The sequence below is a fragment of the Vicugna pacos genome, chromosome 26 (assembly GCF_048564905.1).
Source record: "Vicugna pacos chromosome 26, VicPac4, whole genome shotgun sequence".
Taxonomy (NCBI): Eukaryota; Metazoa; Chordata; class Mammalia; order Artiodactyla; family Camelidae; genus Vicugna; species Vicugna pacos.
Genome location: NC_133012.1, coordinates 2,806,312 through 2,831,296, shown reverse-complemented (window position 1 = coordinate 2,831,296; position 24,985 = coordinate 2,806,312). Strand labels below are relative to the sequence as shown.

Here is a 24,985-nt window from a genome sequence, read left to right as displayed (position 1 = left end):
ACTATTTTGCCACAACAAAAACAGTAATGATAAAATTCCAAATTCTTACTATGGTCCCTCCCTCTTTAAACTTGTCACCTGCCAGTTGCTTCCTGTCATTCGTGGGGCCCCAGTCCTGCTGGCTCCTTGCTGACCCAACAACACACCACGCGCGCACCCCCTGATCTCTAACTGGCACCCATTTTCCTCTCACAGGTCTCCGCTGAAACAGTCCCTGAAAAGCCTTCCTGACAACCTACTGTTGAGGGTGAAAAATAATTTTCCTTCCATCCTTCTGAGTTCTTGGCTGAGACCCCTGTAATACAGGACCGATTAACAAGGGAAAACCAAACAGATTTATTAACGTGCATACTTTGAGAAAATCGAGAAATACCTAACAAGACCTGGAGAAAAATCAGCAACTCCCCGAGGTTGCTTAGAATTCAGGCTTAAATACCATGGTAATAGGGAGAGAGGACATGAAGGCGTCCTGGGGGTACTTTTAGGAAAGATGCCTGGGTCCCCAGAATAGGCTGAAGATAGGATAGTTTGACAAAACTTGTCTGGGTGTTGGTGTCCACTTCCAATCTTGAAACTCCCAGGGAGGGGATTTACAGCAGTTCAGTTCCTTTTGGAGACTCTGTCTTTAGGCAGAGCTCAGAGAAAGCTTCTCCCTCCATGTGCCGTTTTTCAAGCACCTACAGATCAAAATAACCAATACAGCAAAGCAGCAAAGGAGAGGCACGTCCTGAACTCCTACAGACATATTTGGGGCGGCACATTCCGGTACCCTGAGCTAGAATGTAAACTCCATAGCCAAAAAGACTTTGTTCACTGCTGTTCCCAAAACACAGCCTCCAAACCCCACTTACAGAATTGAGACTTGAGGACAGAGTTTTGGATGAAGCAGAAAAGGCAGCTTTACTTCTTTGCCAGGCAAAGGAAGTCACCGTGGGCTAATGCCTCCAAGACTGGGAGCCTGCTGGGGAGAGAAGGCAGGGGGATTTATAGTAAAAGTTTGGGTTCAAGGGAGCTAGTTTCCACAGAGATCGCACACAGGGTTACAAGCTGTTGCAAAGCTGTTCTTGTTTTTGCAGATGCTGTGCCTCTTCCCGCTGCTGGATGTGAAGTTCACCTCTGGCTTATGGGACTCTTAGCATTCTTGCACCTAGAACAGAGGATGCAGAGGAAGGGCCTTGGTGGAGAAGAGCTCTGGGGAAAAACTTGCGCAGTTTAAAGTCAGGCTAATATATGCTTTTAGCCTTTAAGCAGGCTGAGGCCCGCAGCTCTAACAGGAGACAGAGAAACCACAGTGGGTAAGAGCAGAGCACAGAGGGGTAAGAGCAGAGGACTGGTGGGGTACGAGCAGGGCACTGGGGTCAAGAGCAGACCACTGGGGTCAAGAGCAGAGCACACGGTGGTAAGAGCAGAGAACTAGGGGCTAAGTGCAGAGTACTGGGGTCAAGAGCAGAGTACTGGGGGATAGGAGCAGGGCACTGAGCATGATCCCTGAAGGCAACACCAGAGGGAGCTGAGCCAACTACCCAAGCCGCACCCCCACTTCTCTAGCTCAACCCTGGTCAACAAAAGCATGAGAAACCCCCTTTAAACCCTGATACCGTTAAGCAGTTACAAACACCATTACAAACATCAGGTGTCACCCCTGACAGGGCCGGGAGCAAGCCCGGAATATACTAGGTAGTCAGAAAGTATTTGTTCAGTGACTATTTATCTTTCCTATAACATACATACATACTACTTGTATAATTAGAACTTAAATTTGAAAAGATAAAAACCGTGGATTAAATTCTGCAGTATGAGCTCTTAGCATCCAAAAGAAAAAAGATGTGTACAAGGAGCGTGACGGCCCTTAGGCGACTAACGCGGAGCACGGCGGCCAGCTGCTCTGTCCGGGGCTCCCGTCCAAAAGGCAGGGAGAGCCACCACCTCCCCCGCCGACACGAATAATTAACAACACTAGCACGTTCCAAACACCAGCTACAGACGTCTGGAGGGGCCTGAGGAGAGGACAAACGGGAAACCCGGGAGCTCCCGGCAGCGTGGCGCAGTCTCTTGGCGGGACAGCCAGGCCGGGGCGCCGGCACGGGGCCCTCTGGCCCGCGTCTCTATGGTAGGAGCGAGAAAACCGGAAGTGGCCGCGGGCCGGGCGAGGGGCGGGGCTGGGGGCGGGGCCTCCACCACCGCCTCCGCACTCCGCGGGCCCAGGCGAGATGGCGGCCGCAGACGGGGTTGGAGAGGCTGCGCAGGACGGCGAGGCGGGTCAGCCGGAGCCGGGTCAGCCCGAGCCGCCGCCGCCCCAGCCGCCACAGGAAGAGGCGGCGGCGTCCCCCATGGACGACGGGTTCCTGAGCCTGGACTCGCCCACCTACGTCCTGTACAGGTAACGCCCACGGCCAGGCCGCGGCGCCGGGCAGCCTTCCCCGCCCTCCCGGCTGCACCGGGCGCTGCCGGGGCCGGAGCTCGCGCGGCCTCGCGGGCGGGCGGCCGGGCGGGCGCGCGGTGGGGTGGGGCCCGCGCTGTCACCGCGCGGCGCGGAGACGGCACGGACCCTGGCCGGGGGGCGGGGGGTGCGGTTCAGGGGGTCCCGCAGCCCTGGCCCTCTGAGAGTCTCTATAGGAAGGGACGGCTGCAGTTGGGCCGCCCGAAAGGGAGTGATTTAGTTAAGGTCCGAATTGGCTCGCTTTAGCCGCCGGGCTTCCCGCGGTTGGTTCTGCTGGAAGGGAGAGCGCTAGTACCAGAGCTTTAAGGACTGGGACGTTTTCATTCAGCGTTTTCTTTCAGTATTTTAGTGCCCACCGTCAGCCGGCACCGAGTTAGGCTGTGAGGTTGGAAAGCTGTTCGTTAAACTCTCCTATGCGTCCGAGCATCCCTAGTGCGGAGTACAGGCGATGTATAGTAGGCAGTGCCGGGTACTGCTGTAACTTTTTTGCCTTTCTTCCCCATCTTTACCAACACCCAGTCCCGCCCGCATTAGTTCTACGCTCTCTATTGGTGATACTGATTCCCCAGCTCCATTCGAACCTGCAGAGATGACTGAGAAGTCCTTATTATTATTTTTAAATGTCTTTTTATTTTTCCTCCTGCAGTTCTAGGTAACCCATTAGATGGCTTATTGGCCTAGATTTTATGAATGAGTGAAGCCGCTCTCCAGATTGTGTTACTGGAGTTAATGCTTTATAGTGATTTCAGTTGACTAACGTGGCCCCATAAAGCCCTCAGACCTCCTCTCTGAGCTGAATACTATTCAGGTGCTTCACTTGACTGTGTCTGATCTCCCTGTGACTAAGGGACAGCCTTATCTTTGTCACGCTACCCCCCAAGCTCTAGGTCTCACACCTCAGGGATTTGTTTCCGTTTTGTTTGTCCTTCTGTAATGGACACAAGTTTAGGATTTGTTTAGATAGCACAGAATCTTTGCTGTCAATAGCTGATGAGTGCAGAAAGTTGAAAAATAGGTAATGTAAGTAAAAGAGTGGTTAAAAGAAATTAAGTTACACTGGGCAGTTCACACAACAATGTCTGTAGGCATCCGTTGTTGCCCTGGTAATGTTATTTTAGCATTAATAATAAGAAATGTTCATTGAATGCTTACCATAAGATGTTTATTTTATGCTATATTTATAACACAGCGTATCTGTTTAAGCATACAGTAATATTATATAGTCTGTTTAGAGTATTTACAATATACTGTATGCTAATTACATATATTGATGTATGTATACTATATTTTCTATATACTATATGCTTACTATTATGCACATTTTAAGTGCTTGACATGTTATCTCACTCAATCCTCCAGCCTTCTAAGGTTGGTTGGTAATAGTATCTCAGTAGTATCTCCATTTTATAAATGAAGAAATTGTGGCCCAGAGAGGTTGAGTAACTTTCTCAATGTCACACAGCTAGTTAAGTGGTAGAGCCAGTATTCCACAGATTCCAGAGATTGCTCTCTCTGATGACCTGGACCACCTCTCAGTATACAGTAAACTGATCATGTTTTTATATTCAAATATCAGTTTCTAATTACTCACATAAAAAATTGCTATTCAAAGTTTTAAAAAGACTGACTTCAAAGAGTCTCATTAGACCAATGAATTACATTGATTTCTTATTAAAAACTATTGTGTGCTTGCTGCAAAAAACGTGCATTTGCATTTATATAAAAACTTTAAATTGGAAAACTGTTGACTTATTAAATTAGTTTAATTGGCAAATTATTCATTTTATTTTTCTTTTACTATAGAAATTTAATATGTAAAACAAAGTGGCAAAACTTGGTCACAAAGAACCCAACCATGATTCCATTATGTATAAGTTAAAGTGTAATTGTGGCCATTTTTTAAAACCTCTGATTTCTTTTTCTTCTTACATGTTCAAATATAATCACTGAAAAAATATATATATTTTCAGGGACAGAGCAGAATGGGCTGATATAGATCCAGTGCCGCAGAATGATGGCCCGAATCCAGTGGTCCAGATCATTTACAGTGAAAAGTGTAAGTTTATTTTTTATTAGGGTAAGATCTGTAAATCAAACTTAGTAGTAAAGTTGAAATTCACAACATGTGGCCAGATAGATGACAGATTTTTGTTTAATAAAGATCTAAATGACTTAAAATAAGCTAATATTATGGGGTTTTGTCATTTATTTTCATGATTAAAAGTTTTATTTTCTCCAAAGAATGGACATATTCTAAGTGTAAGGAATGAATGTTCCATTATAATACGTAATACTACTATATGGTTGTGCTTTTTATTTACTATTTAATCTGCACATAAGGTAAAACATAAATGATTTACTGTTTGGAATAAACCTTGGTTGTTGAAACATGAGCATTTTGAAATAATATTTTAGCTGTGAAATGTTAGGCTCAGTTGGAATACATTACTGATATTAGAATAAGGGGATTATCTTCCTTGACAAAGTATTCTTTCATAATGAATGTGAAAATGCTTTGTAAATTGAAGGCCATGCGATGTTAATAGTTAGTTGTTCTTCTAGGAAAGGGTAAATGAATAAAATGGAATGCTAGTTTCGTAGTTTTATGTCTCTATATATTTCTTTCAATTAAGTCTCTGTTATCCAAGATCATTCCTCTTTTGCAAAAAGCATTTATTGTTTTTTCTGGTTATGAGGTAATGCCAAGAAATGTTTGAAAAGAAGGAATAATGGTGTGAGGGTTTGCCGTACCAAATACGACAATGTCCTACTAAACTTAATGTTAATAACATGTGGAAATGGTGCAGAAATAAATAGATTAATAAAGAATCTAAAATAGATCATTGATATAGGTGGAAACTTAATACTTGATAAAAAGAACACTTTATACCTGTATGAAAAAGATGTATTAATCAAATAATGGTTTTGTAACAGCTGGCTGTGCATTTGGATATAAACAAAATCATATCCCTATCTCATGTCTTACATGAAAACAGATGACATTAAAGTTCTAAAACAAAACTGTAGACATACTAGGAGCAAAGAGAGTAACTTTCACTCTAAGAAGGAATCATTAGGCAAGATCTATAACTCAGAAATGATTAAGGCAAAGGTCAGAAGGTATAACTGCATGAAACTGCAAAACCTCCAAACTGTGAGAGATGTTTTATGTGAAGAAATAAATTACTAGAAGAAATAGAAATACCTATGAAGAGATGTTAACCTCACTGGTGATCAGAGAATTGAAGGGCACAACTTTTTCAGATTCATAAGGTACTTAGAACAGAGATGTCGGAAAGACTGACATCATCATACATTTCTCTTTTGGTGCAAAATAATAAAACTTCTTTCTGCAGGGTAAAAAAATTTTAAATCCTTACCTGTATCAGTGTTAGAAACCACAAAGGAAGAGAGAACCATATATGACCCATCAATCAAAAATTGATAGGTGAAAATATCAAAATCTAAGATTAGTACAATGGAAGACACCACGAGCAAGTTAAAAGGCAAACAGCAGCGTTGGGGAAGATGCATAACATGGCATTGACATTCAGAACCTTAATCCTCCGAAAGTTTAAAGAAACAGACAAGTAAAAATGAGCAAAGAGTATAAACTGGCAGCTCATAGAAGAGAAGATTTCATTGGCCATTAAATAGGGAGGGGGGAATCCATAATCATTAGGAGTGAAAGATAATTTTAAACTGTCTAGTAATATCAGATACTAACACATATGAACAGATCCACATATTTCAGATGGTAGATTTCATATGTTGAGCCGCTGCAGAAGGCAGTGGTGTGTGTATATTTAGTAAAACTGGAAAATGCTCATATCTTACAGCCTTGAAGCGCTGCTTCAAATGATGCATTCTGGGTTCACTCTGGCATATGGCGTCTGAAGACATGTACTAGAAGGCTAAGAGCCGACTTCAGCGCCAGGCCACCTGGTTTAAATTCTAACCGCACCATTTTACTGGCTCTGTAACCTTGGACAAGTTATTTGACCTCTCAATACCTCTGTTTCCTCCTACATAAAATGAGAATAGTAGTAGCAACTGCTTATAGAATGCATGAAGTATGCACATAAAATAATAGAACAGTGTCTGGCTGATAGTAAGCACGGGATGTGTTATTACATTTTGCAGCACGTTTTGAAAAAAAGCAAAATATTGGAAACCATGTGTATAGCCATGTTTTGGAGGATAGATACACGATTGTATGCTACACAACCAGTAAGGGGCTCTAGATGCATTATAATAGGGACAGATCTCAGAAGCCATGTTGATTGAAAAAAGACAGCTAAGTTTTAGAAATGTTGTGATACTATATTAAATTGGTAATTTTTAATTAAAAGACTATTTTAGAATCAAAAATATTTTAATATCAGAAAAATCTAAAGAGTATAAAATTCTATTTGTATAATCCCAAATTCACTTATGACCCTGTCAATTTAAAATATATAGCCTTGAGAGGGGAGGGTATAGCTCAAGTGGTAGAGTGCATGCTTAGCATGCACAAGGCTCTGGGTCCAATCCCCAGTACCTCTAAAAGTAAATAAGTGAATAAACCTAGTCACCTACTCCCTCAAAAAAAAAAGTAAATAAAAAAAAAGTAAATAAAAACTAAGTTAAAAATAAAATAAAATATATAGCCTTGAGACTGAGTATCCTATTCCCGCTTGTTCTGTTCTGCAAAAAAAATAGCACTGACATGTAAATTATGCTGTGTCCACGGTAGGAAAAAGTGAAAAAGAGTGATGTAGGTGTGTATACTCTGGCGTGGAAGGACCTACCTATCACTGAGGGGAAATGCCAACATGAAAATCAGAATGAATGATGTTATACCAACTTCGTTAAAAATAATCAAGAACAAAACTACATTTATCTGCTCAGAAAAATGGGAAGACTAGCAACTGGTATCAGCCGTTACCACTGATACAGATCCAGTGCCCCAGGGAGTGGCCTTGGAGTAGGGGAAACCTCATGTACTTTTTTATTTTTTTACTTTATCAAATCAACTAAAAGCAATTCTTTAATAGTATACACCTGTGTTACTTAACTTATGAGCAACTGCTGTTTCTAAAATTATTTTTGAACAGATAACCTGTGTGTAAAAATATGTAGTAATTTCTGATACTGCATTGTGCATAAATGTAAACAGACAAATAACAACATTGGAAGCTCCTAAAAACAGCAATTAAATTTCATGCTTTCAGTAAATGTCTTAAAACTTCATCTACTTTTATATTGTTTTTAGTGTTTACGTAGAACATGTATTTCCCTTTAATGAAAAATATTTTTTAAAGTAACACCTGCTCATTGTAGAAAAATTTGAAGATGTTGAAATCAAAAGAAGAGTGTCCTTATCCAGGGTTATAACATTTGGTGAATAGCCTTGCACACCTCTGCCAGCATTTCCCCAGAGTTAAGATTCAAGTGTGTGTGCACATCCCATGTGTTTTTAATGTATGTGGGTATATGTGTGTATAAAAAATATATATACTCACTATATGGAGTTAACACGTTAGAAGCATTTTGTTACACATTTTAAATTATTTGCCAGCTGGGTTCTTAATGACTGCATGATATGCCATAGTTGTTTGCCGTTTTATGTTTCTAAATTTTACTCTGGTATGAATTAAACTCAGCTTTTTAAAGATAATGGTGAGAAGTTGGTGACCCTTGTATGTCTCAGAATTTGTAAAGAGCTGTAAGTATTCATGTTTTCATCTGGTAATTTCACTTTTGAGATCGTAGTCTAAGGAAATTTGCATGTATAACTTACACATACATAAATACATACATGTGTATTGTATATATAATTGTAAAGTGTTTTAATGAAAAGACATTGGAAACTTAAAGCAGCGATTTTTTTATAAAACAAAATTGAAAACAGTCTACATTACCAGTAGAAGCCGAATGGTTATGCAATTTAGGGTACATTGACATTGTTTTCATGCGCATTGACCTGCTAAAAGTGCAACTGGAAGATTATATACTATGAGGAAAATAGCATAGAATGTCCACGTAAATTTTTAATTGTGGACACAAAGAAGTATTAAGGAGTATTTAACATCAGGGTTTTTTAGGAGTCTGCCTCGGGCCGTGGTCTGTTCTCTGTGTTCATCTGTGCTGTGGTCTGAGGGCATTTCAGCTACAGTGTCTGTTAGTTCACTGTGATTAGCAGCTTGGGCTATGGTAGCAGACTGGATTTGGGTTGAGCTTCTGTCTCCAAGGTACACTGGGCCATGGTGAGCCTGTGAATCTCTCTTAGCCTCAGTTTCTCTTGTGGAAAACCGGAATAGGGTAATGTTGGCTAAGGTCTCAGTTCCTACAGTTAAGAGATTGACAAGGATCCGAAATGTCAATACTGTGTCAGCGAGGAGGTGGAAAAAGTACAGGTACTCATCCAGTCCTGGAGGGACTGTATCTGTTGACTAGACCTTTTTTGAGAGGTTAATTTGAGAGTTTAATCTGGCCACACCTGTCGCCATCAACAGTGCAGTATTAAAGAAAAATCAAGGGTGTATGCATCCAAATATATTCCCTTAGCTGGTTTTCTCACATTTTATTCTGATCCGTTTTTTAACATGACGATAGAAAACTTGGTGCAGTAACTCCACTTGGAGGAACTTGTCCTGCAGATGGACTGAGTTTGCACGTGGGCCCAGAAGCATACAGTGTAGGGACAGCAAAAGAATGAAAACAGTTCAAACATTCAGTTTATAGGGGACGAGTTAGACACAACTAGAGTGCCTACGCAGTGACATGCTCTGCAGCTGTTTGAAAAATGCGGTGAACTTTGTAACAGGGAACGTGGTTGAAAATTATGTCTTCTTCCCATCCGTGTTCCTCAAACTAGTGAATTCATAAATAAGCATATGTATATGTATTTTAGTTTTTTATTGAAGTACAGTTGATTTACAGTGATGTGTTAATAATAAGCACATATGATTAACTAAGCGAGTAGCTGCTGCCCTGCACCTTCCTGCCTCAGCAGTTGCAGCATTTCAGTACATGACATAGCAGCCTCTGGACTAGTAACTGCATGGCGTTCACTGCATGGGTGTAACCGTAATGGACTTAATCCATGCTTTACTAACGGAAGTTTCAGTCGTTTGCAGTTTATTTCCTATGTAACCAAATCCTCCAGTAAATCTCCTTGGATGCTTTGGGCACATACAGGAGTATATTTGTAAGAAAACTTACTGGACCTGAAATTGTTGGGTCAATGAGCATGTCAGTTTTAATTTTTAGTAGGCATGATCAAATGGTTTTCCATAGAGATTTGTACTAGTTTATGCTACCTTGACTAATGTCTGACTGAGAAAAGCAAGGCCCATTAAGTGGAGTGTGATGTGATCTCATTTGTATTAAAAAAAAAAAAGCGGGATGGAATTAGGACACATACTATATATGCATAGAAAATATTTAGAAAGATGCACTGGAATCAGTCCACAGTGGTTGCTTCTGGGGAGAAGGACTGGGAATTCAGTGGAATGGAAATTTAGTGTGAACCATTTTTGTACTGTTAAAGAGTTTTCTATCATCATGTATATTTCTTTCTCAGTTAAAAAACTGATCAGAGTAAAATGTGAGAAAATCAGCTAAGGGAATATATTTGAACGTATGCACCCTTGATTTTTATTTAATAAGTAAGATCTTCAGGAGATTTGAAGTCTGGAATGAACCGCAGTCCATACACGCGAGCAGTAAGCACAGTTGCACGTACGTACCTCGTGGCTGTGGCACTGAAGCATGATCAGAGTGACTGATTGTTATATTGTTGTAAATCGTATACATGCGATCAGATGTCTTCCCCGCAGAGTATAACAACGCTTTGTATTGTGATTTTAAACAAGTCCTCATGCGGCGTGTGCTCTGTTTCCAGTTAGAGATGTTTATGATTATTTCCGGGCGGTCCTGCAGCTCGATGAGAGGAGCGAACGGGCTTTTAAACTCACCAGAGACGCTATTGAGTTAAACGCTGCCAATTACACAGTGTGGTAAGTGATACACATCATGACTGCTCCCTGTCTGAATGTTTCAGGTTTTACTTTGGATAGCTTCTCTTTTTCTTAACTTTCATTTTTATCAAAATGACAATTCACGCCTGAGTTTAAAAGTCAGAGACAGAATGAAAAATAGCGCCCTCTGCCCTGTTCCTTCTCACTGCAGCATCTCACTCCCCAGAGTCAGCAGCTCTTCACTGTTTTTCCTTCAAATAACGTGTATATTCTAAACAATATACTTGGTTGTTTTTGTGTGTATGTGTGTGTGTGTGGAAGATGTAAAGTTGACTCTCCTACAGTGTCCCCATCACAGTTACTGGTTAAATCAACAATCAGCGTATAGGTCACATTGACCCACATTTTGTAGTTTAATTACCTTTCCCTTAACAGATTGCCTTTTGGTTTAGTTTTGTTTTCTTTTTACTAATAAGTAATTTGTCTCCTGGACTCCACTGTGTGTCCGATGTGTCTTGTTGAACACGGCGGGCAGTCCTTCAGTTCCTTTTTTGTTGCCCATGAACTTGGGCGCCATTCGTCTGGTCTTCAGCTCCTTCCTGCGTTGGGTCCCCTGTTTGCTGGAGCCCACATCTTTCTCTTTCTTGATTTACTCTCTCATTTTATTTGTTTACTTACTCTCTCATTTTCTCCTTGAGTAGAAGGAAACTTACAAAAGGATATATGGGAATGTGTTTTTGAGATTTTATATACTTAAAAGTGCCTTCAACCTCTTCTCAACTTTATTAATAGGATTCTAGACTGGAAATCATTTTCCTTAAGATTTTTAAAACAGTTTTTCTTTTAGCTTCTACTAAGAAGATTCCCATTCGTTCATTTTAACCTTTCCTTTAGCTTTGGGGAATTTTTAATATTCTTTTGAGGATTCTCTCCCTCCTGTTTCCTCTCTCTGGAGTGCCTTTCAGCTGCAGGCTGTACTCCTGAGATTGTCTTTTCTTATTTTCATTTCTTTTTCTTTCCTTTTGAGCTATTTCTTCAACTTTATCTTCTAACTCTTCTGTCTGCACTCATTTTTAATTTACAAGAGCTCTTTTTTTGTTTTCTGAATATTCGTCTTTAATGGCGTCTTGTCTTTTATTTCATGGATGGGGTATGTTTTCGTTTTTCTGTGTATTTGTTCTGGTCTCTTTCTTTCATGTAAACATTTTTCTCTAATGATTGGTAAACCTTGGCTCCCCTTTCATACTTACAATGGAAGCAGGAAAAAAATTGCTTTGGCATCTCTGCAGGTTGTAGGATTTGTCAACTACAGGGCCTCACTGTGAAGTGAGTGGAGGTGTGGCTGCTCTGTGTGACATCTCCGTATGTCAGTGTTTCTGGGTCTTTCCTCTTGGCTAGTTTGTTTCTGTGAGGAAGAGCTGTCTGGCTGTTGCCCGAGGGCTGCACATTTGGCCGCCGCAGTCCTGGGGCTCAGTTCTGACGGGAGGATGGGGTGGGGCTATCTAGCTGTTTAGTATATCAGTGTCTTAAGTTTCCCTGTTTCAGCCTTTGCCTCACTCTGCCTTCTGCTGTGCTTGGTATTTCTTTCTGCTTTGGATTTTTCCAGAAAATAAAGCCACTTGTCTCTCACCCTGGTTTTTTAGGAAAAACCCCTGTCCTCCTTCTGCATGTTTTTTTTTTTACTTTCACACAAAAGACTTCACTTCTGGTGCTTCTGGTCACCAAGTGTGTGTGGATTTTTCCCGTCCCAAGCAGTTCTCTGTGACACCCCCGGGTGTGCTGCAGTTTTCCTCAGTTCTGACACTGTCCACCTGGAGAAGCATCACGTCCCACAGGTTAAGGGCTCAGTCCCCCAAGACTGCCCCCACCCCAGAGCCGTTGCTTCTGACCGGTGGGCTGTACGTCGGAGAGGCTCCCATGACCCCTCCTTGGGTTCGATTGATTGCTAGAGCCTCTCACAGAACTCAGGGAAGCACTTAACACAGGTTTACCAGTTTATTAAAGGACATGATAAAGGAGATGGATGAACAGACTGATGAAGAGATGCGTAGGGCGAGGTCTGGGAGGGTCCTGGGCACAGGGGCTCCTGTCTTCGTAGAGTTGGGGTGTCCCTCCCCCAGTACAGGGATGTGTCCACCCACCTGGAAGCCCTCTGAATCCCCTACTCTGGGGAATTTATGGCGGTTTCCTCATGTAGGCATGATCGATTATTGACTCCATTTCCGGCCGGTCTTCTCGGTCTGGGGGTGACACGGGGGAGCTGAATATTCCAAGCTTCTAATCAGGCCTTTGTCTTTCTGGTGACCAGGAGCCATCCAGGGACACCTCAGTAGAACAAGAGCTGCCCCAGTGCTCTTATCACTTGGAAATTTATGAGGGTTGTAGCAGCAGAGGGAAAAATGTGTATGTGTGTACACACACACACACACACACGCATACGTACACACCAGGTCAGGAGATGTCACCTCTCTGCTCAGGGTGGTGGAAGGATCTTGGCTTCTAAGGACTCTTTCTAGACTTTACACTGTTTTCAGCTCCACCCTTGACTCCCTGTTTTCAAAGTGCCTGATACCTCTGATTTCTGAACCTTTCTTCCTCAGTTAAGAGCTTTTTAGCACTTCTGTTTTTCTAAGTCAGTTAGAACTATCAGCTTAGCATTGTCCATAATTCTGTTGGCCTCGTCTCATTGCTGTGGTATCCTCTCGTCCCCAGTTCTCTTTGTCCTTGTGAATTTATATTGTTTTTATTTCTTTCCTATCATTTTAGTAGGATTTTACTAGGGAGTGAGGATAAACTTATATGTTTAATCTACCATGTTTATCTGGAATTATTAGTATTATAGTCCATCAATTTGTATCTCTAATACACGTATTCTTTTAAGAAATTCCTACAAGTTTCTACTGTGGAGCACAGGAAACTATAATCAACATCTTATAGTAACGTATAATGGAAAAGAATTTGAAAACAAATAAATGTGTGTATGTGTGACTGAACTATTACACTGTATGCCAGAAAGTGACACAACATTAACAACTGACTATACTTCAGTTAAAAAAAAAAAAGACATTCCTGACTGTACGTAACTTAGAGCAACTTAGAATCCATTTAAAGTTTCCTAAGTTTATTTGCTGTTTTTTTAAAGCAATGTGTCTGAAATTATCCACATAAACCAAGCTGCTGATACATGTCCGTGCTCTGCGAAGCCTAATTTTCTTTAAGCTAATTATAACAGAGAAACACTGTCATTCCTCCTCTTAGCATTACATTTTTAAAGTAGTTTTTTGTCTCTTATTATATATTGAGTTGGGAAATTTTGAAGTAAAATTAGACCAAAACTAATCATGTCTTTAGGGAAAAGGTTTTTTAATGATTTGACTTCACCTGTTCAAGAAATTGAGAAATTTGTTTCATTTATAAGTAGCTTTTTTTTATTGAAGTATGGTTGATTTATAATGTGTTAATTTTTGGTGTACAGCATAGTGATTCATTTATTTTTTTATATATTTATACATATATTTCTTTTTCATCATAGGTCATTATAAGATACTGAGTATAGTTCCCTGTACTTAAGTAACATTTTTATGGTGGTTCTAAAAGTAAAATATTTGATAACACTTGTAATGGAATTAATTTATTATATGACTGATGTATCTAAATTAACAAGCTGTACCATTCAGGGAAAGAAATGTTTTTGATTCTTGTATAATGGGACACTGGTAACCAGAGCTTAACCTGAAAGTAATCATTCATTGTTGTCTTTTCTTTTATCTCACATTTGCTTCCTTTCACTATTTTTGCTTCAAAATGCTTGATTCTTCCAGTTACCAGATAGTTGTATGAGTTTGGACAACCACAAGCAGCTAAATTGCTAAATTATTGGTTATACAGAACACCTACCAAAAAAATGCGTCTGACCGTATTGTCCGTATACGTGCTTGCCCCTGTGGCCAGGCAGCTTCTGTGGGGTAACGAGACTGCGGTGCTTGGTGTTTGCTGCAGGCATTTCCGGAGAGTCCTCTTAAAGTCGCTTCAAAAGGATCTGCATGAGGAAATGAACTATATCACTGCAATCATTGAGGAGCAGCCCAAAAACTATCAAGTTTGGTAAGATGAAGACAGAAGGTCATTCTTTTTTAATAACCATAGGAGAAGAAAAGGGTTTGGGAAATGCATCTTCATACCGCATGAGAAGAAGAAAAGACGCAGATGTAACATGTATCCTCATTATTTTAGGCATTAAAATATTCAGAACAGTGAAAAAAAAAAAGGATATAAGTCACTGTGTAATAGTACCTGCCAGTGGGCTACGAAACTATAGGGAATTGTTTGTTTCCTTATAATTTCAGTACTTTGCACTGGAGCTAATGTTACCTGTCTTTTATGGGGTCGTTAGAATACTGACATGATGTCTGTGTTTAGGGCTCAAAGTGGTGCCTGACCCACAGTGAACATTCAGACATTTGCTGCTCCTGGTCTTTAAGACTTCAGCATTAGCATGTGATGCTGCCAGAGTCCGGGAAAAGTGTGGGTGAAAAGTCCGAAAAAAATGTTTTCTATTCACTGTGTTATAAAATGACTCTCTTTCATTCATTTGCTTATTAAAAACTTTGTATTGATGACAAGGAGACAAAGATGAACGAAAGGCAGTCTAAAAGGGAAAGCAAATAATAAAACCAGTTCTTTCCCAGAGCAGTGTGACAAGTATAATGGTAGAGGTTTTGACGGTGTATACAGTAGTGTGTAATCTAGGGATTAAGCCCCTAACTTAGCCTAGACGAGGGTATGGGGCTGGTTGTGGGCAGGGAGGCAGAACACGGGGGAAAAGAGAGAAGTTGTAGAGCCGGAGGACAGAGAGCAGGCATGGAAGAAGGAACTTGAACACCACCAGCATGTAGTGAGCCCCCCATGAATGGAAGCTCCTGCGGCTGTTACTGCAGTGATGGAGGTGATGGTGGAGGAGAAGGTGGGGGCGGTGGCTGGGTGGTTGCCGTGGGCGTGCTGAAGGAGAGGAGGCAGCGTGCTGCCCCATCAAGCCGCCACTGACTGCCTGCTCATGACGCAGGAGTCACCACCATTTGGGGTTTTTTCCAGTATGATGGACACGCACTGCCCTATCTTCATGCCTGAGACTGAAGGATGATTTCCAAGAGGAAAGACCACTGAGGCAAAGAGAATATTCTGGGGCGAGGCATGAAAGAGCATGGCGTTCTCAGGGAACTGTGTGTAATTCCAAGTGACAGGAATGCACTCTGGGAGCCCTCAGAGGAGGTCACAAAGGGCCTTGTGAACACTGCTAAGGGCTTTGGACTTGATCTTAGTTGCAGTGGAGAGCTACTGACAAATTTTAATTCAGGAAGTAGCGTGATTAGATTTGTGTCCTAGGAGGTTCACCCTGACCTCGGGGTGGAGGAGGGCAGAATAGGGGCACCGTCCTGGCGGGCCACTGCAGTGTGGAGGTTAGCGGAGAGTGTGGTCAGGCTGTGGGGGAGAGAAGGGTAAATTTGAGAGATGTCTGGAGACAGAAGCAACAGGTTTTGAAGTTAAATTTATTGGGGGAGTGATGGAGAAGAATGATGTCTTTTTTGGCTTGACCCCTGGGTGAATGGTGGTGCCAGCCACTTGGGGAATTTGGGAAACAGAGCAGCACATTTCTGGGGGTGAAGGATGGATTCAGTATTGGGCAAGTGGAGTTTGATGTGCTGATGGAAGACCTAACCATCCAGTAAGTGGTTGAAGTCGCAGCTGGTAACCACTGGTTCCTTCTCTACATCTGTGAGTCTGTTTCTTTTCTGTTAGATTCACTAGTTTGTTGTATTTTTTAAATTCCATGTGTAAGTGATATCTTGCAATATTTGTCTTTTTCTGTCTGACTTATTTCACTTAGCACAATGCCTGGACGACTAAATTCTTAAGTTTTTCCTCAACTACAAAATTTACCAGGAACCTGGAAAAGTAAATTATTTCAGGTGTTCACTGACTTGGAAGACTTCTGAAATAAATGACTGAGAAACCTTTCCCTATAGGGTCTTCCTCTCGGTAGTATTTTGCCTTCGTAATATTCTCGAAGACGAATTTTTAAATTTTCCGTACATGTAGAATATGTCATCCATTAAGCATTAAATCTTTCCCTTTTTGCCCATTACCCCTGCTCACTTTTAGTCTAAAGAATATTAATAATTTTAAAAAAACCACAGTTTCATTGAGCTATAATTCACATACCATACTGCCGACCCATTTAAGTGTAAATCTGTGTATTCTCACCACAGTGAATTTTAGAACATTTTCACTTATAGATTTTTATAACTATTATTTCTGCTAAAGAAAATGATAAAAACAGTACCCGAGAGAAAACTCTTAGAAGTATTCTCCTGGTACAGAAACCCCCCTTTTGACAAACTTGCCGCTCGTCACAGCTATGTGCCAGCGTAGGAGTGAATTCCGTCCTGCGCGTGAACCGGTGGTAGAAGCAGTGGGCTGCACGGTGGCCCTTGGGCTTAACGCGGACAACCTGCTGAGGACCAGAGGTGCCCCCACGCTTGATAAAGTAGTACCCATGTTCCCCGTGACCTCATTATGCCCCTGGGAACGTTTAAAACTCCTTTCAGAGGATATTATGGTTGTCAGAAGACTACTGTCCTTCCAGATTTAGCTTGAGATAAACCTCCTCTAAACCCCGAGTACCTGGTTTCATTTTACACACAGATCACTGTTTTCTGTTTCTCAGCCATTACCTAGTGTTCTGAAATTTTTTCTCTTAGTGTTTCTTTCCTGTTCCCTTTCCTTTCCAGTAGAGTCCTGAGCATTAGAGGTGAACTTCTGTTTTGTGAGTGTCCCTCCCCATCACCTGGTACAGCACACGCAGCTGATGCTTTGATGTGGGGGTAAATTAACACAAACTTCTTCCTTCTCCCGGCCTCAGGCATCATAGGCGGGTATTGGTGGAGTGGCTGAGAGATCCCTCTCAAGAGCTTGAGTTCATTGCTGATATCCTTAATCAGGATGCAAAGAATTACCACGCCTGGCAGCACCGACAATGGGTCATCCAGGTACCATTTTTCTTATTACGGTACTTTTCAGATTTTTATTTTTTAACAATTAAATAACTTAAATTACTATTAAATTGTAAATAGACTTAAACTGAAACACATTACATTTGTTACACACCATATATGATGCTGATTATTATTACACACCCTATATGACCATTACACACCGTATATGATTAAGAATTATAAGGATATGTGCTGAAAACCTGACATCCTTCATGTCAGTTAGCCTTTATCACCTCTTTGGATATGTTGGTAACTTCACACTAAAGAAGAATAAAAGTGACTTAAAAAGTAGTGGTAAATTTTTGATGCAAGTGTGTTATTTTATTTATAAGGGCATGCTACATATGAAGGTTTTGCATGCATAAACTTTGGAATATGATTTTACAGGAACTGTTGTGTATTTTATTTCTGCCCACTTGTTAAAATTTTATGTTAAAATCCTGAATAGAAGAGAATGGTTACAACTCCCACTCTGGGCACGTTATTCATTCTAGCAAACAGTTGTCGTGTTGTGCCCTGTGGATTTTTTCCAGTGATGGCTACTTTCTGCACTGTTCATTATACCAAGAGTATTTCATCAGCAAGTTTTTGCTTAAAAATGTAAGCGTTTCCCAATTTGATTAAAGGAATCCATTTTCCAAAAGAGGCATTTAGTATTTTTAATAAAAGTCTAGTTTTTGCTAGTATCAAATAAGCAATATATCTCCATTAGCTTTCTCAGAGTTACGATCCCCAACTTTTGTAGTATTTCTGTGTTCTGACCATTCTACTCCTTTTTCAAATTCTTTGTTGGTTTTCTTCTCTCCATAATTTTTTTAAATTTGCTTTTTAATGTAAAAATGTGTATCTAAATCCAATTGCATATTTTTCTACATTTTAATATAATTTTATTATATATGTGAATTTTTGAATACTTCCCTTTTATTTCATGTATGTAATAATATCAAATCACATCAAATTAATACACAATACTACAGTTAATCATTATGTTATTACTGAGTTTGGGCTTTTCCCTACATTTTCACCGTAAGCAATGCATGAGCGTTTAGTTAGAGATACCTTGTGTTTTGGTTTAATTCTTCAGACTAGTTCTTGGGTCAGATAGTAAAACGTTCTGCTTGGGACATAAGCTGTTTTCCACAGGATGAAGCTGAATTGTGGCCGCTCTGGGGTGACTCTCGTTTCCTGCTGTTTTCCTTCCTCAGGATCGTTGTCTTGTCTTCAATGACGTTTCTTCCCTCCCCCTCCCCGTTCCCTTGCCCTGCAGCTCTCCGTCTCCTCCAGTATGAGTCCCACGTCTTTAGTTCTGCCTGCTTAACTTCGCTGAAGTTTTATTTATTTTTTATTGTTTAGAAATAATAGGACATCTCTAACTGGATATTTTCTTCTTTAATTTTCTTTTAGGAATTTAAACTTTGGGATAATGAGCTACAGTATGTAGACCAACTTCTCAAAGAGGATGTGAGAAATAACTCTGTCTGGAACCAAAGATACTTTGTAATTTCTAACACCACTGGCTACAACGATCCTGCTGTATTGGAGAGAGAAGTCCAGTTAGTAATCTCCTTCACTTGTTCGCTCGTTAGAAGAGTGTTTGTGTGCCTACCGTGTCTCCGGCATCGGGGGTACAGAAAGGATCAAGCCCGCCCCCATCCTCCCCACATGGACCTAGTAGGACAGAATTCTTGGCGGAAACCCGCAGTGATAAATTTACACATAATGTAGTCTATGGAATGCCTTTACTTTGTACTGTCTTAAGTTTCTTGAAATATTGTTGCTACTGTGGATTGAGAAGAAATCACATTTCATAGTGATTTAGGAAGCTTTATTTCAAAACTGTCTCATTGAGGGGAAGGTATAGCTCAATGGTAGAGCACATGCTTAGCATACAGAAGGTCCTGGGCTTGATCCCCAGTACCACCATTTAAATTAAATAAATAAGTAAATAAATAAATAAACAAACCCAATTACCTCCCCTCCACCTGCCCCCCCCCCCAAAATGATCTCCTTAAGGTTTAGATAATAGCCCCCAGGTGCCACGCTGCTCTGGTGCAGGGACTTGGGCCCCTTGGGTCCCTGTCGTCCTGTGCATTGTAAGGTGTTTGGCCACATTCTCGGCCTCTGTGCCCTGCAGAGCAGGGGTAAACCCCACCCCATCCCGGTTGTGACAGACAGAAACATCCCCAGGCATTGCCAGATCATCTCAAAAATCGCCCCGAGTTGAAAACTGCTCTAGCACACAGAGTACTGCTGTGAGACCTAGAAATCTCTGAACTGGCACGAATTTCTATATTCTGTCCACAAACCTCTTTTGTCTACCTTATCTCGGTGTCTGTTTGAAATTTGACTTACGTTTATTGTTTTTATAGCCTGATAAGATCACAGTCATACTTTAATTATAAAAGTTGTTTTAACCGCTCCTAGGAAGAGCTGATGCCATGGCACCTCATCTCCTTTGCCCTTCCTTCTGCCTGGGTGAGGGCAGCTGGCTCTAATTTTATCTGTTCTACAAGGGGTTCTGGTGATTTAAATTAACAACAGCAACAAAAAAAAGTCTGCGATCCAGTGTCCTGCATTAACTCTCTTCTCCAGGCTTCTTTCCTTATAATTTTCATAATGCTGAATGAGTTTAGTATTACTCTCTTTGAAAAAAAAAAATGCTGTTAGAACAACATTGCAACAAAACTAAGATTACCAGACTTTGGTCAGTGAGTTACTCGTTTGAGCAAGAATATTGTGAAGCAGGGTTCTGTAACTCCCTTGGAATTTTTTTGTAATTGGATCTAAATTATATTTCAAAATCTGTTTAAGGGGAAGAGAATGGGAAGGGAGTGTCCATTTGGAATGAGAGTCACATCGTGGTTTACTGGTGATCTTGTTTCAGAACTAAGAAGTACGCACTTGGGTTGGTTTCTTATTTTCACTCTTTGTCTCTGTAATCCGCATGCCGTCTATTTTTTATTATAGCTTTCAAGAGTATTAGTTCTCCTTTTTCAGTGACTAACGACTTGTTGGTCATAAGTAGATCTTAGCCCTTTCCCCCAAGATGGCTTTAGCGACAAAAGGAAAGTCTGCTCATTGTAGCCGACATTCCCTTCAGAGGGAAAGCCCACGTCAGAGGCAATTCCCACAGAGCTGCTTCTCCACTTGGGAATTGAACCTTCGCATTGAAGATCCTTCCTCGAGTTGGACGCAAACGTACAGGACTGAAGACAGTGCACATAAGATTTGACCGCGGCAGATGCGAGGGAGTCTCCGGTTTAGATATAACCTGGATGTTCCCGAGTCCCCAGCACGGACGAGGGAACGCACACGTCCAGGCTGTGCCACCATCGTATGAAAACGGTGTCTCATTGTTACACCGCTCTCTAAAAATCATACGCGTTTGTTTGTGGTCTTCTTACAGATACACCCTGGAAATGATAAAACTAGTACCCCATAACGAAAGTGCGTGGAACTATTTGAAAGGGTAAGAGGTGGTTTTTCCTTTTTTTGTTTTTTTAAACCTGCTGATATGACGCATCATGGAATATGTCCCATAATCAGATTCCAAAAGGATGCTAAGAATTTTCCAGTTTTCTGGACCCGAGAGCAGAAGCGTTAACAATGTCATGATGACACCCAGGAACAGGGCCCTCTACCCTCTTCTTCCCGAGCACATGCCAGCACGGTGTTTAGATTAGTCCATGAGGAAACAGTAATACGGTTTTACTCTCAGGGCAGAACACACACACCAGTTTCTGCTCGGGAACAGAGGGAGGCAAGACAGAGGATTTACAAGCAGGTGGCGCAGACGCATAGCCATCTGTCTGCCTTCATTCCTAGAGCCGTCCTCTTGCAAGGCTGGCCCCGTATGCCGGCTGGGCTTCACTTGCTTGGCCACTGACATCTCCAGGCTCCTTGTCGAACTTAAAGGTCCCCCAGGAACCTAGGCCCAGAGCACAAAGTAAGGAGGCCCGTCCCATCTCCAGTGGGACAGATGTGTCAGAGGCCCGGGCCTCTAGTAACTGGAGAGCTGAGGGGTAAGGAGCCGCCTCAAGAGACACGGAGACGTTGCTCCTGTTTTGTTCCTTCACTTTTTTATTTTAAGATGATGATTTTCCTTTCCTTTAATTTTGTGTGTTGCAGTTTGCATTGTAAGTGATAACCTTTAAACTTCAGTACCCTTTTTAGTTAATTTTACTCAGCTCTTAATTTATCCACGAGAAAGCTCACATTTAATTTAAAATTAAGTTTCAGCCTCGTTCAAAATGTTTCTTTTCCTTGCTTGTGTTACGGACATCATTTTCTTTTGATCTTTCTACTGTTTTTGCTGTTCCTTCTCAAAATTGAGAATACTTTATTTGTTTTATTTTATTTTTTAGGATTTTGCAGGATCGTGGTCTTTCCAAATATCCCAATCTGTTAAGTCAGTTACTTGATTTACAACCGAGTCACAGTTCCCCCTACCTAATTGCCTTTCTCGTGGATATCTATGAAGACATGCTAGAAAACCAATGTGACAATAAGGAGGACATTCTCAGTAAAGCACTAGAGGTGAGCTGGTGCGACCAGGTAAAAGCTGGCTTTTCCTTTTGGTATCTCGGTGCTGGGTCTGCCCAGTGCCACCAACACGCCTGCCCCTTTTCCGCACTCAGAATTCAGCGCAGGGCTGCTCTGCTCTGTAAGGCAGCACATCACTGGTGCACGTAGCATGTGGCTCTAGTGGCCCATCTCATGTGAACACGACCTCACTTGAACTGTATCAGCCCAGACGCGTGAGCCCTTGTGTTTGAATCGCACGTTTTCATTGGTGAATTTTTGTTTCTCGTTTTCAGTTATGTGAGATCCTAGCTAAAGAAAAGGACACTATAAGAAAGGAATATTGGAGATATATTGGAAGATCCCTTCAAAGCAAGCACAGCACAGAAAGAGACCCACCTCCAAATGCACAGCAATAACACCGTCCAGAAGAGCTGGAGGGGATGCGTTTATTTTTTTAAGAGACTTTAACGCAGGAGTTAGAAAACTAGAGAGATCATCCCTGTGGCCTGTGGTGTAAAACGGACACCGCACAGGTACTGCTTTTTAACACGAACTAAGCGTGATGCTCCTTGGGTGCTGCTGCTAGTCAGACTAGCTCTAGGTCATTTGATTCTTTTTAAAAGCAAAGTAACTCGGGGCTTGGAGGGAGAGGAAACAGAGTCCCACGAAGGAACTTTTGTCGTCTTATCAACATTTGCTCTAGTCCCTTAGCATCGACTCCTCCCTAGATGGTATGCGTGTCAGGATTTGCAGCATTATTGATCGCAGGTAACTCGTATTAAAGGACGTGAGGTGACTTAAATTTCGGTTCAGAAAGTGGGGAATGCAGTTGTTAGTTCGAGCTGCTTTTGCCACACTCCAGTATCTTGCTATCACTGTAACCAACTAACGCCAAAAGGATGATTTTGTAATAAAATTATAGATGAATCCTAAAGCAGCCATAGTAGTTTGATTTTTTTAAAAAGCATATGACTATATACAGGGGACATTGTCTCGGCTTAGAAAAACAATCGAGGAAGAAGATACTGCTATAAAACCGAAGAAACCAGAAATATGATTAGGTTAAAAGAAATGTAGTTAAAATGTGAGTTGGTCAGTTCTTGACTACAGGCAACAAAATCCACTCAAGGTAGTTTAAACCCATAGGGTTTATTGAGCTATACAGATAGCTCACAGAATAATTCCCTGATCGTCCAGAAATACACCCCAGAACCCCACAACTGGACCCTCGGGTTGCTGTCGCCTGTGCGGGGATCCGGCACTGGTGAGTGAGGCTGCCAGCGCGGGGACTGCCCACCTCCGCCACGCTCCACGCAGGCGCATCTGCCTCCCTTCCTATGTGATGCGGCTCCAAATGAAAGGCCCACAATCAGTGCATCTGATTGGAAAGACTCTAAGCGACATCTAGGAGGGGCCTGAGAAATGTGGTTTACAGCTCCCCAGCCTCCACGACGCAGGTGGGCGGGCCAGCGAGGAGTTGAAGGTTAACAAGCCAGGTCTCTGTCCCCGCCCATAATTAAATCTCACTGTATCAATAAGGATTTTTGTTCAATGTTCAAAACAGCAAAGCATAACGATAAAATTGTATAGAGTAGAACAGTCATCTCAAGAACTTAGAAAATGACAATACTTTCATCCCTGGAGAAAAGATACTTTGTGGGTATTATCTGTAACATTTTACTTGTCAGTTTTTTTGTGGGGCTGGGGGGATTAAATTTACTAATTTGTTTATTTATTTTAATGGAGGTGCTGGGGATTGAACCCAGGACCTGGTGCACGCTGAAAACACACTGTACCATTGGGCTATACCCTCCCCCCTCAGTTTTTGGTTTTACACTCCCCAAATCTCTGATTTTGTATCTGAAATTTTCATAAAGTATCATCCCTCTGTAGACAATTTCAAAGGTGTCATAAGGGACAAAAATTACATAGAAAAGTTCTCCTAAGATGTAGCATTTAAGGAGAAAAAATAGAAAGAGAAGAGAAGGAAAAAAACATAGAGCATTTGCTCTCAGAAACTCTCATCAGTGTCCCAGAATTGATTGGATTCCAGGCTTCTGACTGAACAAGGCTCACAGAGACTGCTGAATTGAAGACATAGTGGCAGTTAACTAACTTACATTGAGAGAGCAATTGCACCAGCCTTGCCACTTGGCATTTTCTGCCTCAGGTTTAACTAGGTGGCAGTTCGTTTGTCAAAAAGTCTCTTTTAGTGGATACAGAGTCAGATGAGGAGGCTCCGTGATCTAAGTGAACAAGACTTCAGGCTCTGATAATTCTAATGCGGGTCATTCCCTAATGGCAACTGGATACAGACCTGGGGGTCCACTGTTCTCATCGGATTATTAATAAGTAAAATGGGGTCTTTGGGTACGGGGGGCTGCTAGTTCAAAGCATTTGCTTAATAATACCGTCACTGTGTTGCTGTGTGCGCTGTTGGTACCTAAACAGTGGTGAACCTGCCGGTGCCTCAGCACAGGTCAGGGCAGTGGTCTGAGCAGTCACTGTGTTCACTGCTGTGCATTCGCTGAGCACTGTACCCGACGCATTGGTAATTACATCTTTTATTCAATGCTCACTGTCTTTTAATATTTTGATGACTGAATGGAAGTATGCATAAAGCATATCTCTTTGGTTGTCTTGAAGAAAACCATTTGTGCATTTGTAGAAGCTGTGGGCCAAACAGGCCACTCATCGTGGAATGCCATTTGTACTTGAACAACTGAGTATTGTTGCCAGTGATAAAATTTGAGCCATCTAGGGAAAGTTTTAATCCACCACATTGAGCTTGACAGCTTCCCAACACCTACAGACCTTTCTAATGGAATCCAAGTGATACTGATGAATGCCATCTTTGGATAGTATATAATTAAATCTGTCAACCATGGGTGGGTCTGTGTAACTCAGTGGACCATTATTTTCCAGATGACCCATCTAGGATGGTACCATGCATAGATAATCAATCCATTCAGAGTACAAGATGTAGCAGGGTCCAAAATGTGCAT

At 41.5% G+C, this 24,985-nt stretch overlaps 1 protein-coding gene and 1 long non-coding RNA gene across 3 annotated transcripts; one reads left to right on the top strand and one right to left on the bottom strand.

Annotated features, from left to right (window-relative positions):
- Positions 1-312: 312 nt before the first annotated feature.
- On the bottom strand, positions 313-2,247 carry LOC140689418 (uncharacterized). Its single transcript, XR_012064346.1, has 2 exons — positions 1,833-2,247; positions 313-1,147 (listed from the first exon to the last, which is right to left on the bottom strand). It is a non-coding gene; the product is annotated as an uncharacterized lncRNA (long non-coding RNA).
- Positions 2,169-22,914, top strand: FNTA (farnesyltransferase, CAAX box, subunit alpha). Of its 2 annotated transcripts, none has more exons than XM_072950153.1 (9): positions 2,169-2,380; positions 4,411-4,496; positions 10,329-10,443; positions 14,404-14,508; positions 17,324-17,450; positions 18,861-19,009; positions 20,863-20,925; positions 21,821-21,992; positions 22,274-22,914. In XM_072950153.1, exons 1-9 carry the CDS (start codon positions 2,211-2,213, stop codon positions 22,394-22,396), a joined length of 1,110 nt encoding a protein of 369 aa, XP_072806254.1. In that variant the 5' UTR covers positions 2,169-2,210; the 3' UTR covers positions 22,397-22,914. The 2 variants fall into 2 exon arrangements, with proteins under 2 accessions (XP_072806254.1, XP_072806255.1); XM_072950154.1 differs by lacking the exon at positions 2,169-2,380 and adding an exon at positions 2,684-2,909.
- The last annotated feature ends 2,071 nt before the right edge of the window (positions 22,915-24,985 follow it).

Bases quoted from the DNA above. Each gene is read 5' to 3' on its own strand.
- FNTA (XM_072950153.1), top strand. From the start codon at position 2,211: ATGGCGGCCGCAGACGGGGTTGGAGAGGCTGCGCAGGACGGCGAGGCG. The intron at 10,444-14,403 runs GTAAGTGATACA...TGTTTGCTGCAG, and splicing joins GCTGCCAATTACACAGTGTG to GCATTTCCGGAGAGTCCTCT. The intron at 21,993-22,273 runs GTGAGCTGGTGC...TCTCGTTTTCAG, and splicing joins TTCTCAGTAAAGCACTAGAG to TTATGTGAGATCCTAGCTAA.